This window comes from Dermacentor albipictus, chromosome 1 (genome assembly GCF_038994185.2).
Source record: "Dermacentor albipictus isolate Rhodes 1998 colony chromosome 1, USDA_Dalb.pri_finalv2, whole genome shotgun sequence".
NCBI lineage: Eukaryota > Metazoa > Arthropoda > Arachnida > Ixodida > Ixodidae > Dermacentor > Dermacentor albipictus.
Window position 1 is genome coordinate 139,734,145 of NC_091821.1, and position 13,316 is coordinate 139,747,460.

Here is a 13,316-nt window from a genome sequence, read left to right on the forward strand (position 1 = left end):
AGGGGATATGTGTTGTCGAGTGAAGCTGCTCTGCTTAACATGTTTGCGTAGCAGAGCCACTCGACGCCCCATGAACCTTTGCAATTCAATTTGTCACCAAGTATGCCTATTTTCATACTTTTTGGAGCTTGCATCGGATATTACGATTTTTGGATATGTTTTATTTACAAGTTTCCGTGAAGATTGTATCAATGAGATTTCACTGTACCTTAAAAGATGTTTAAAGCAACGCAAACTGTGCAGTGTGTTGAAACGAATTAATAGTTTGTTGCTTGATTGCTGGTTTCAGATCATAATATGCTGTGCTAATTATGACAAGTAACATACTTCTCATTCCTTGTCTAGGAAGGTGCAAACACTGCAGAAGAGAGCTTGCAAACTGGACCCTATGTTCCTCCTGAAATGAAGATGGACATTTATGGATTGGACCGTGCAGCCCTCATAAGGCAGGTTCTGCTCAAGACCAAAGGGCAGAGTAGGATTCCTTTAGAAGAACTGGCCCCCCTTAAGCCTGGTAGTCACAACTCTGAGGAAGCACAAGCCAGAATCTTAAGCCTTGCAGAATATGTGCGACAGAGGAAGCGGAAGAGTAATTTGCAGGTTAAGGCTGAACGAGAGGCACAGAGGAACTTGCAAAGTGTACAACTGAGCCCAAGCAATGAGCTACTGTCATCTAGCACACCAGACTCAAGAGTGGACTCTGAAGACATATATGATGAAGATGACTTCTGTAATGTATCATTTTTAAAAGAGGATTAAGATTTTTTTTTTAAATGCCTTTTTTTTCCCTTCTTTATATGACCACACACTGCCCATATGCAATTCAGATTTTTCAAATAACGAAACTTTCTACTCAAAATGAACTGTTTGATTTACTGAATAGATCTAGAATATTCTATTAATATTACTTAATATATATGGGCTGCATGACTTCCACTATCTGGCAACATTTCTAATCGTCCACAGTCAGCATTGAGCAGAAAAGAAAAAATGAACAGATAAGCATGTAAAACAGCAGAAGAATAAATGGAATGGTCATATTATAAAGTATGCAGGCATAGGATAGTTAGCAGTTGGTAATCTTGGAGAGAGGTCTTTGTGTTGCAGAGGACTAAAGAGGCCCTGTAACACGTTCTATAAAAGCTGTGGAACATGCCTCGCGTTAAGGGCATCTCCTTATAGATCTTTTCCTCCAAAATGGTTTTGAGTGTGTCTTGTATGGAGAGAGTTATTGACAATCATGTGCTGCTGCTGTTGCCACGCCTAGTGGCCTTTCCATTTTGATCATTCTAAATGTAATCAAGGCTGTGTCGAGGCACTAAGTAATGACAAACAACGAAATGTGGTCAATGGCCATCCTGCTTAAAAGTGTGTTTTTTAAAAAGATGCGTGCAAAATGGTGGGAATTTTAGGAAGTTAGAAAAAACAGGCTATCTTTTGAAAGAAACTCTAGCCTACTTGCTCCAGCCTCCCCAAGGCTGCTTCCACAACCTACAGCCACTTCTACCTTGGTCAACTGTGGCCTTCACTCTTCGTCATCATCTTTAGCAATTGGAGACAGCGTCCGCTTGTTGCACCACTAAAAGTGTTTAATCTTGCTTGACAAAGGCAAGTGAAATGCATTCTTGCACCCTTTGTCTTTCTAACACAATGAATGCAGTACCAAGGGTTTACGTTCTATTTTCACCAATACAGTAGGTTGGAAAACCAGTAGCCAAGTTTCTGGGTCGCCTCCCCATCTGCTGCCAAGTGCTAACCTTCTGGCTACTGCCTTGGAAAGGCATGTCCATGTGCAACTTTGGCAAGCGAATTCCAGAGCAAAGCGGGCTGATACTGGAGGCAGAATATGTTGTATGTGCCCAAAGCAGCAGAAGTCTCGGAATCACCAACATAGAGATATTAAAGAAACAAGACTTAAACAATATGTTATGTCGCTACATTGATTGAGTGCTAATCACATTACCGTCAACAGTCATCATAAGATGGGTCCCGCCGTAATTTTTATTGATGCGAAAACATCAAGTGGTCCATTGAGTGAATAAGCCGGCGGTGCCTATAGCAGCGAAACTTCCCATTGGCTGTGACACTACATCATATCACAAGCCAGCAATCATGAGCACGCCTCGCACGTTCGTGACACTGGCCTGTGCTTGCTGGCTCTGGCCTCGACGTAGCAGAGCAGGCGAAAGGGAACACCTGCTGCCACAGTAGTGTGTGAGGGGAGAAGGCATTGTAGCGACGCCACGTCCTCCTCCCTCTTGCTCTCAGAAGTCTATATTATCCACGTGCTCCTTCTCTGCGCAAGCTCTCACCTGCATCCTAACTGCGCCTCAGTAAGACCAAATCAAGATTGCCAAGCGTCTCAATGCGTTTGTGTGCCCATGAGGAGTCCATAACTCGAAGGACCGCTCAGCAGTATTCAATTGAACATTAATGCTTTTGCATTCACAACTCGTGTAAGAAATGCTTAGGTGTCCTCGGATTTTTTTTATTTAGTACCTGCTTTGCTGATACTGGCATTACAGCAGGGAGTATACATCCTATGTAACATAATATAATTGGCACTCAAATCAAGCACACAAAGTGTGGTAGAAAATGGGCACTATGTAAATAAACATTTGCAGGTGGAAGAACATTTCTTAAGGTGTGAGGAAAAAACAGGTAACGCAAGACATCACTTTCAAAAGTAAATTCACAAATTTTGAAAATATGATCTCTTCTTTGTGAGATATATGATGGCAGTCTAATATATGCTTCTCTTTCTATGCCTGTTTTAGTATAGTATATGCTGTGAAGAAATTTTAATCGAAGACATTTTCTGCAGTCTTAAAGGGCAACTTTGGCAATTTTTCGATGTCCACTGACCTTAATAAAATTTTTAATATATGTTCTCTTTCGCACTGATTATCCGTGCCAGACGATATGATGGCAAGTCATTTAGTTTTCCTGAAAATGAATTTTAAAGATTGGTTGCCTGTTACCAACTTGTGCCCATGAATGTATCATTTTTTACTCACCAGCTGTGTTTGTGACATCAGAGACTACACTGCTACTTTGCCCAGAAGTGACGAAGCTGGCTCCTATGAGACAACGGCTGACAATGATAATTGTGAGAGACATGATAACCGGTGCTTGTCTTCCTTTTGCCACAGCACAGTCTATTGAGCTTGAGCATGTCAGCTTACTCGCATGGCAGCGGCAGGTCAAAAGCAAACGGGGATCCTTCAGCACTCATATTGTTGCTGAAATAGCTGCTGTCTAGTTCGAAAGAGCTGGAAAAGCTCCCCATGTCATTAAAAGACATCGTCAGCTTCACTGTTTTGGCATTGGCACCATGTGTACTGCGTGTTTACATTATGGTAGTCTAGGAACTGACATCATCGACTCATCGTGACGTCACGCGAAGCAGCTTCTTGCTTGGGTTCGGTACCTCGTTTAATAGTTATTTAAAATTATTGATTACTTTCTAAGCAAATTGAACCACCCTAGCAGTGACAGGACTGTGAATGCCATGTGAAAATGACAATGTCCCAATATGGCTAAAGAAATGCCGGATTTGCGTTTTAAAGGAGTCTTGAACTACCCCTCGGGCTTGGTGAAAAAACACAGTCCGTGGATAGCATACGCTGCTGTGAACACCTCAGTCAAATTTTGCAGTTGTGCACGGCATGTGGAGCTCGCAAGAGGAGCGCAGAGTCTCCTTTCTCTCAAACACGCTTTTCAACAGAAGCCTGCTCCTCACTTTTTTCTGGACGCCTTATTTTGTAATATAGCAGATTTCCATTTGTGGCTGCTATTGGCCAATAGCTGGCACTAATCAAGAAGGGTGTTTTGATCAGAGTATAAATATCTAGGAGTTTACACATAATTTCAATTGGGAGTATCATGTTGACTATGTATTAGGTAAAACAGGCCGGATACTCGGGTTTCTTCACTGAAATGCAGAATCGTTTACCAAGACTTCCAGGTAGCTCTTAATAAGACATACGCGAGATCTGACCTTGACCTCGGATCCATAGTCTAGAACCACTAACTATGAGAGACATCGCTAAATTAGAAAGGGTGCAGAATTTAGCAGCTCGCTTCATCTCTGGACAATATCACTAACTTCAGTGCTAAAATCCAGCATTCTACAATTCTACTGTTCTATTCTACTGTTAGCATCTAGAGGGACAGCTACTTGAGGGAACCATACTACCATTCTCAGCAGATTGACTACAAGTTTAAAGTGTGCGGATACTCTCGTAAAACAGAATTATTCTGGATGTCCTTTTTCCTGAAAACAATTTGCGAGTGAAATCGGTTGTACCATTTTATGGTAGTGATTTATTCTAACGATTTCTTTTTCTTGGCTAACTAACCAATTTGATTATCGGTATTTTCTGCTTGGCGACTAATCCTTACGGTTTGGAATGTCGCTTTGCATTTGTTATTCATAGATGTACAGTATTTTTTATGGTTGTAGTTTTTGTAGCTTACTTATTTTTTCCTTGTGCACAATTCTGTTGTGCTGCCTTGTTTATTAGTGATACTGTATCTGAATGATGTACTTTTAATGGACATTCCCCCCCCCCCACCCCCCCTCCATTGTAATGCCTGTTGGCACTGTGGGTGTAGCATAAATAAAATAAAATAAATAAATGTGCCCGTTGTTGTGTTACATCATTCTTAAAATCTTAAAGATGCTGTGTCGCATAAGCTATCACTGTCCACAGCCACTCTCGAGTGTGGAGCAAATAACCATTGATAACATCTTTATGCATAAATTGTAATAATCATGCTTATGGTCTTCAGGCACGATTTAACTTTGCCATATGAAAAATATATGACACCATTTTGGACTTGCCACACTACAAATAACGTCATCAAAAGGTAGAAACAAGAATTTTCATTTTTTACCATTTTCTATGTTGTCCGCATTTGACATTTGTAGACATGGCACCTGAAGTCATTAAAAAAGCCTCAACAAGCGTTCCTTTCTAGCTATGCAGCACAAAATGAGTAAAAACAGTCATTTTGAGCAGGCAAGCACAGGAAAATCATGCACTTTCAGCAGCAAATGTGGCACTTATCTGTGCATCTTTTACGTCGCCAGTGCTGCTTGTATGGCCTGCTATCGTGCTCCAGCCAATGATTGTAGCTGTTGTACCTGCTGGAACCTGTCACTAGCAACTGTGGGCTGGTGTCGTTCAAAACTGGCTGTGGGCTTTTATTGCTTGGCTAACTGTTTTCATGGGACCGCTTTGGTACAGGTGCTTAGACTCTGTATGTTGTCTGCTTAGAAGGCCATCATATCTAAAGTGTTTAGGTGGAGCTTCTTCCCATTTGCACCTCTAAGGTTCAGGCTGTTGCACGGTGTGAGGTAAGCAAAGTGAGAAGTCACCCTTATGGGCCACTTTCTTATTGCCCATAGAGAACAGAGTGACATTAAATTGAGTTTATCAAGTTCACGTATGTACAAATTGTGGTACTACGGAATGGCTTCCTCATGCACTGATCTTCCTCAAGGTCAATACCTGCATTCAGTTTCATTGGGGTGGAAAGGTGGTGCCTCTCCTCTGAATTCTTCTTTGATGACATTTCAGGCAATTGTTTGTCCCCTGTGCCCTAGCTCCAGGAGATCCTTCAGCACTGTGCGCTGCAATACTTGTAGTGGGATTGTGAAAGACACCATCTGAATAATCAGTATTGAACCACACCAATTCCATCCAATTCTCTATACAGTGTTTTCAGTGCCCTGTCCAGTGCACTCATAATGTGAGATATGCAGCTGGAAAGATGCCATTTTTCATTCTTTGAAAAAAAAAAACCTCCTTGGCAGTCTTAGTATTGAGCTTACTTTTTTTTAGCTCCACTGCTTGGAAATAGCTGGACAAATTAGAAGTTTCAATTATGTCAGAGTCAAGGATGCTGCTTCTCAAAAAGCAGAGTGCCTTAGAGAAAGCAGCTTTGAGGCAATATGTCCACAAACGTAGACGCTAGCTTTCAGCTGTGTGTGCTACTCTGCTGTGTTTGTAGCACAAATTAAAGAATTATATTGCACTTATGGAATCTTATTTTGATTACTAGTAAATCACTAAATTTTGCTCCGCATATTTATTTATGAGAGAAACATACAAAAGAAGGCATACTTACTGTTTGCTGCATAGAGCGTCAGAGTCTCTATTTTCCTGAGTTTTTTCAAAAGCCTTTTGTTGAGCTTCATGAAGATGGTGCTACTTGTCCATTAGACAAACTGAACGGATGTTTCAAAGCACCTTCGAAACTGTTTTCTTTTTCATGAGATTTTTGTTGTAGAAGGCGTATAAAGTTCACTTGGACAAATGTGGACAGAGCACCTGAAGAAACTATATATAGCACTGTTTACTTCACGATGCCTGTTTTGGGATGCTAATCAGCACAGTATGTCACTTCATGCTTTTGCTGCATGTGGTACCACAAGACCACAAAATATATGCTGCCAAAGGACGACAGGCTGGTCATCCAGTGTAATAGCAAGACATTGTAATGCAGCATAGACTTTTGCACGTTCATAGTGCCAATTTGGTTTCATTTCTCTAGCTAGAATATACGCACAGTATTATCTGGCACTACTATTACAGGAAGTAACAGTTGTAGCAAACCATATGCATAATTCTTACACAACTCGTATTTTAAAGCTCTCATTCCATTAGTTAGCAGTGCTGTTAAGAGAACATTGATACCGAGAGTTAACAAGTATCACTACCGAACAGTTATTGGCTGCAAGTATAGCTGTTTTATCATGGGTAAATTATACTTCGTCTATGAAATGTGGGCTGCTTGGCTGTAGTGTAGTACAGTTTGTGTGCATTGTTGACCAACCATTAACAATACTGGTACTAATGTGTGAACCCTAATATTGAAAGGGCTACGAAGCATCACAAGTGCTCCCCTTGTGTGTGTTAAACGTTTCTCAAACTATGGTGTGTAGACAGACGGGTGTAGGTCCTTGAGAGAGTTAAAGCAAGTCCACAGAGACTGCTTCAGAGGCACATTGTAGGTGGACATTGTCTCTACAAAGGGCAAGTGGCACACCTGACACAACATCTACTATAGCCTGACCGTGAAGCTGTGTTCTTTCTACAGATGCAGATAAAATTGCAAACAAGTGGCATCCACACATGCAGTCCTCGTAGAACTCTCTCGGGGACTTGCGAGTACCCACACACGCATACACCACAGTTTGAAAAAAACTTTAATAAATACAGTAACGGAGCACTGATGCACATTATAGACACTCCAGTATTGGTTTTCACATGTAAGCGTAAGCATAGTTAATAGCTCGCCAATAAAGCACATAACAGGCAGCCATTTTGCAACCAAAAAATTAAGCAACGCATCCTTCATGCAGATATTAAATTTACTCATGGCACGTTGTGGTAGACCTGTGAACAGCCTGTGTGAAGCTGTGTACTCGATACAGATGCAGATATAACTGCAAACAATTAAAGCATGTGCATCTATATGGAACATTTTAACACCATATTTTAGGTGTGGGGTCGGCTTGCTCATTTTGCATTGTATGATGGCTGCTATATTCAGTCCCATCGCCAATGGGTTCATTGTGGTTGCTGATTAAAGCAGACGTCTGATAATACACACTTTAGTTGTGGCAACCACATGGTTATCCTATCCAGCAGCACCAAATGAATGAGCTTATACTGTACAAGAGACAGATAAATTTAACAACAGCTGAAGGTATCAGCTCTGCTATATGCAGGGACTAGCTGTGCTACTCCAGATGGGGTGCTAGAAATGACATGAGTAGAACACAATAAAATAGAAATAAAAATTATGCAGATCTAACACGCACATGAAGGAATCTATGTGAAGCAAAGCTTTTGTGAAGCACCCAATTAAATGCTGTACAACTGATGCATACTAGTCTTCATTTGCATTCTGTGCAGTGTGTAATGTCATGCATTGCACTACACCACTTATAAGCTATGCCGAAATGCAAACATAAATTCCGGCGGAAGCACAGTATGATACTTCGATGCAGCAATATCACAAAGGCGAATTAAGGCAATGCTTGATTCTTGTTGAAGGAAGAACTTGAGAAAAAAAAAAAGCCGTTGGATACCATGTGCTATTTCAATAAGAGATCTGTGTACATTAGTGATACCTAGGAGCTGACGTTATAGAGTATACAGGTTTTACGTTGCAATTTATTGTTTGATTATGCAGGACAGAGGTGTTCTCACTGGTACATATTTGTTAGCAAAAATTGTATGCTCTATAAGCTGGAGTATCCAGTAAAGTACCAAATGACCCAACAGCAGCCATGCAAAAGGCTTGAGTGGGGGGGAGAGGGAGAGAGAGGGTAGTCAAAGAAAGCTTTTCTTTAAATTAGGGGGTAAAAAAGCAAACAATCCCAGATATTAACAGGTAAACAAAAATTTCTATGAGTCCCGACTGCTGTTAGTGTCATGCCGTAAATACATGGGAAATATGTTTGCATGTGACCTGCTTAATGGCACCTTTCTCTGATACTTGTCAAGTGAATTGCAGATGTTTGACTTCTACTTTTGTCATAGAAAACTTAGTGTGGAAAGCTTATTCACTGGTTCAGATAGAATTTATTAGACAGAATTTATTTGGTGAAAGGAAATCGAGAGATGCGGCGACACTAATAGAGAGCCGGGTTGTTGCAAATGATAACACAGTGCAACAGAGTGGTGGGTGGGCCGCAGGGTGCCCCAACCTTGTCTTGTCTTTTACATGAATTCTTTTCTTTTATCTTTTGCACATCCTCTTCCACATTGACATATTTTGTATCCGTCTTGTGACATATGTTCATCTTGCCTAAGCGCACCTGTATGCACTCCTGTGGGGTTTGTATGCAGACCATCTGCACTGTCCACACATACTCTCCTTCTTCTTAAATTTAGGAATTGCGACCATTTTTACACCGTTCTTGCCCATTTGAACAGTGTTACTCCTGGACATTTTATTTTCTTTTTTCCCTCAAAAGATATTTTTGTTTACTGCTTTTGAGGGTGTAAAAGCAAGAAAGCCCACACCCACAATGCTGCTTCGCCTTTAGTGACTAACAAGACGACTTCACTTGTCTGTAACCCCAGAAGAAGGTCAATCTACCAACGGAAACTATTGGGCAGTAAAGCAAAGATTACGACAAAGTGTGTGTGAGTGTGCTGGGGACCAATCTTCAGTGGTTGGGTGGGTGCTGGGTATTTTTACCTCCCTGTTAGTGTACCACTGGTTTCATGTGTGTATTAAGCATATATTGACTCCAGAACACCAGTCTGTTGCACATTTTGATGAGTGAAGTTTCCTCTTCTGCCATGAGAATAATTGAAAATTATAACCCAGTCACGAGTTTAGTTGTGTGTGTACGCTGTATGCATCTGCACACATAACTGCAGCTTGTGCCACATCTTGTCTGGCTACAGTTATAAAAGGTGAGAGCCTAAATATTCTGATCTGATGAAAGCACAGTGCAATTAAGTAGCTACAAAGAAATTCACTTCATATAGGTGTTCCGAGTTCTACGATACTGGTGTCACATGGATGCTTTTGCTCACAATTAAGCACGATTGGGATCAAATTTTTCTATCTTCATTGGCTCCTCTGCACAAGCTGTGGAAAGGAGCCAATTATGATTATGAAATTCGATCCTAATTGGGCTCTTTCGCAACCGAAAGTGCCCTGTGTGACTGACTATAAGAAAATAATAAGAAAGTATACTTTGCATAATTATTTGGCTGTTTGCTTAGCTTTTGAAACAATATGCAGTCATAAAACAATGGATTTACCCATAATGTAAGTGGGTGCATTTGCTGTTTACATGCAGTTAAAAAAAAGACAAAGTATGTTAAATTTCAGTTTCATAACACTTTACTATGGCAATATTAAGATGTCTAACTGAAATATGCTTTCAACATGTTAAATTTTTTCTGTATGCAGCATTCCACTGTTCAATTGTGAAAAAAAAAAAAAAAGAGATTACAACCATGCATTTTTTTGTGAAACCAAAGTTAAGGCTACTCCATTCTAGTCATTTGTTATCTGAGCTCAACGCCAAATTTATGGTATTAGAGTTACAGCGCAGAAGCAGGACACAGGACAAGATTACAGCTGATGAGTACTTTTGTACTATACAACCAAGGAGGACAACCAAAGAGAATCTTGTCCTGTGTCTTGCGCTTATGCTTTAAGCCTAGTACCATGGAACATTACCAACTAGCCTAATCCAGCATGTTCTAAATCCAGTAATATTGGCTGGTATACTGGCACTGCACGACTTGCCAATGAATGCATCTTGTCCTTTCAGTCTTCTAGCATAACTGTGGACCTAGAGTAATAATTTATCAAAAGTCAAGTGTGCTTCTATCACCCCATAAACCCTATTACTATTCGAGCACGGATGCACATTATTACAGCAATATGTCGATTCTTTAGCTAGCTTAGGCTGTTTTGATGTTATGAGCAAAATTTGGCAAAAGTGTTTAGAACATGTTGACATACAATATTTAAAGTTGAGTGTGCACCCAGACTATTTGCAATAGCAACTGTAATATTTTTTACTCATGATGCATTTATAATTGTGAATTGTAATTTCATGAATATTCCACTCAGATATTAAACGCAATTGTGATTCCTTTGCCAAACCTTAATGTTTTGGTGACTCCTTCCAACATTTATCACTAGATGGAGAAGGAAAGTTTATGGTTTGGCTTGTTTATGGAAGTGTTATTGACCAGGTATGGTGCAGAGCATTATGCATTCACTTTATCATCTGTTGCCCACGGTCCATCAGTGCCCCTTTCTGACCTCAATGTGTAAAGCCCACTAGTTTTCATGTGTGGGTGCTCCCGTAGGATGTTATCTATTGTGTGCACACTCAATGGGCAAAAGACATGCAGTGCCCTTAGCCGAGAACACCTGCAAGAAAGTTCTAGCAAGGCACTTTCCAGTTCAGCACTAGGTGGTGCTTGCAAGATAAGTTTTTCAAGTGTTTCCGAGTAGTTGTATGCTGCCTGTAACACCATATCATGTATGATTGTGAAAGTCTCCAGCCTGAGCACTGAACACGGTACCTCTGGCTTCATGACCAAAGGAATGACCACAAGAGGACAAGTCTGGTCAAAATGCAGGGTCACGCGTAGCTTGGGCAGGCGAGCAACCACACAAGACCACAGCTCCGAGCTCAGTTGTGTCTTTTCATCCTGCGGGTGGCTGGCAATGATCTCCTCACTGCGACACCGCAGGGAGAGGTGCTCAAGAGGAACACGGTTTTCTTCGAGGAAGCACAGAACCACATCTTGGGAAAGGCTGCACTTGTGTAAACACAGCTCACGAAGCCACCGGCAACGCTGAGCAAGTCTGAGGATGCTATCTGGGTGTACCAAGCAAACAAGGTTGTCATTCTGAATGTTCAGACGTTCTAGCCTGGGGTTGTGTCGAGATAGAACGTCAATAGTATGTGAATCAATCATCATTGGAAACTTGCTCAGATTCACTTGAATCAAATGACTGTTAGACTTCTTGAAAACAGTTTCCAAGGCTGACACAAATTCTTTTCCTGCATAAAATAGGGGATTTTCACCAGTGCAAATGATGCTGAGGCTTGATAACCTTGTAGAAGAGCACTTGGCAAGTAGTAAAAGTGCTTGTACTGCATTCACACGATTGACATTTTGGAACTGGTTGAGTTCAATGACAACTTGCCGTAGGTAAGAACCATAGGACACAATGCACTGAAGAAGCCTTGTGTCTTTGCGGCCATAAAAGCGAAAGTGAAATTTGGTCCATGCAGCTGGTGAAGTGAAGATGTTGCACCACTGACGACAGGTCAGGGCTGCTTGGAGGCGATCAGGTAGTGGAAGCTTCAGAAGAATTTTTAAAAGAACAGTTTCAGGGAGGCTTTCATATGAAACAACCTTTTGATCATCTTCCATGTCGACAATGTACTGGAAGTAACACATCTCAAGTCTTCTTTTAACGAGATGTACCACCTGACCAAGTCGTGGCGTGCATCTGGACAACAGAAAAGGCACTTTTGTTAAAAACAAGCCAATTTCAAAACCGCCTCTGCGCACGCGAAAACAACAGCGTCAGTACCTCTCTACTTACGCAGTAGCGCAACACATTTGGCCAAAGCGTCTAGAAAATTTAAGCGCAAACGTCTTGTAATACTTACAAAGCTTCTAAAGCAGCATTCCTCGACCGCTGTTTGAACGACGCCCATATCGCAACTTAAAAACGCGCAACGCAAACGAAGTTCTCCCCTTTCCTGTGGCGAAGTCGAACAGCTCAGCGTCTAAATTTGACTCCCGACACACACTCGATCACGCATCCAAAAGAGGAAGCTCCCCTTCGCGAAACTTGAGAGATTGGACCTGCGCAGTTCATAATCGGAAAGCGACAACAAGCGACTTGGACACTTTTATTTTCCAACAGCACTTCGAAGAGTGTCCAACACTTCATTCACGAGATGGTCCCGATTTGAGCGGTTCACGGTCAAAACTCTAGCGCACTTATCACTTTTGATCTGGTCCACAAGAGGTAGGCACAGCGTTCCAGTGCTCACGGGTACAGTGACGAGAATACAGTTGTTTTCGTCCGAAAAGAGTTCAGCAACTCGGTTACCAAATGGCTTGGAGAAAAGTTCCATCTTGCCAACTTCATCAATGACAAGTACATCACACTTCGTTTTTAAAGAGTCTAAGACAATGTTTTCGAATGCGTGCACATTGACACAGTACTTTCCCACAAACGGACCTTTCCCACCGGGGCACATTTCGCGAAGCCGAGCTAGCGGTGCCTTTTTGCCGTCTGTCGTAACGACATCAAATCCAATTCTGTTTCCATTCTCTCGTAGTTCTGTCGTGTAGAAGCCCGAGACAGTGATACCTTGATCAGTAAGAGCCTTCACTGCGTTCTTTACAATAGTGGTTTTGCCAACACCAGGCGAACCTGTAAGAACGACGAACCTCGGAGAGGCCATGAGAACCAGGTACGCGAAGGCGCTTACAAGCGAAATACACGTGGAAGATAAAGAAAAATCGAGGCAAAGGCGACGCCGCGACGCACCATAAAGATATATATATAAAGAGGCAACCAGCGAACGGTCTTCACGTGATTCAATGTTTGTACCAGGGTTCGCTGATCCCTGAATCGAATGCCACGTCTGAACGATTTGCAAACTCATCAGTAAAAGGCAGTTCATAGCTGTTCCTCCAGTGAAGCTGTTTATAAAATATTTGAACCACAAAGTGTTCACCATCTTTGCTGCTTTAAACGGCTGACGAAAATATTTCGAACTGCGCTGC

General features: G+C 41.6%; 3 protein-coding genes across 4 annotated transcripts in view; 1 reads left to right on the top strand and 2 right to left on the bottom strand.

Moving 5' to 3' along the window:
- LOC135900038 (putative ribosome-binding factor A, mitochondrial) overlaps positions 1-778 on the top strand; it is a 30,160-nt gene extending 29,382 nt beyond the window's left edge. For both annotated transcript variants that reach the window (XM_065429459.1, XM_065429460.1), the window contains exon 6: positions 346-778. In XM_065429459.1, coding sequence (XP_065285531.1) covers positions 346-759 — 414 coding nt within the window. In that variant the 3' untranslated portion in view covers positions 760-778. The remainder of the gene's footprint in view (positions 1-345) is intronic.
- A 6,420-nt stretch (positions 779-7,198) lies between these two features.
- LOC135900039 (F-box/LRR-repeat protein 8-like) lies at positions 7,199-12,321 on the bottom strand. Its single transcript, XM_065429461.1, has 2 exons — positions 12,185-12,321; positions 7,199-12,021 (listed from the first exon to the last, which is right to left on the bottom strand). Exon 2 carries the CDS (start codon positions 11,967-11,969, stop codon positions 10,761-10,763), a length of 1,209 nt encoding a protein of 402 aa, XP_065285533.1. The 5' UTR covers positions 11,970-12,021; positions 12,185-12,321; the 3' UTR covers positions 7,199-10,760.
- A 74-nt stretch (positions 12,322-12,395) lies between these two features.
- Positions 12,396-13,270, bottom strand: LOC135900040 (cancer-related nucleoside-triphosphatase homolog). Its single transcript, XM_065429462.1, has one exon. The coding sequence runs from the start codon at positions 13,268-13,270 to the stop codon at positions 12,431-12,433; it is 840 nt and encodes a 279-aa protein (XP_065285534.1). The 3' UTR covers positions 12,396-12,430.
- Positions 13,271-13,316: the final 46 nt, after the last annotated feature.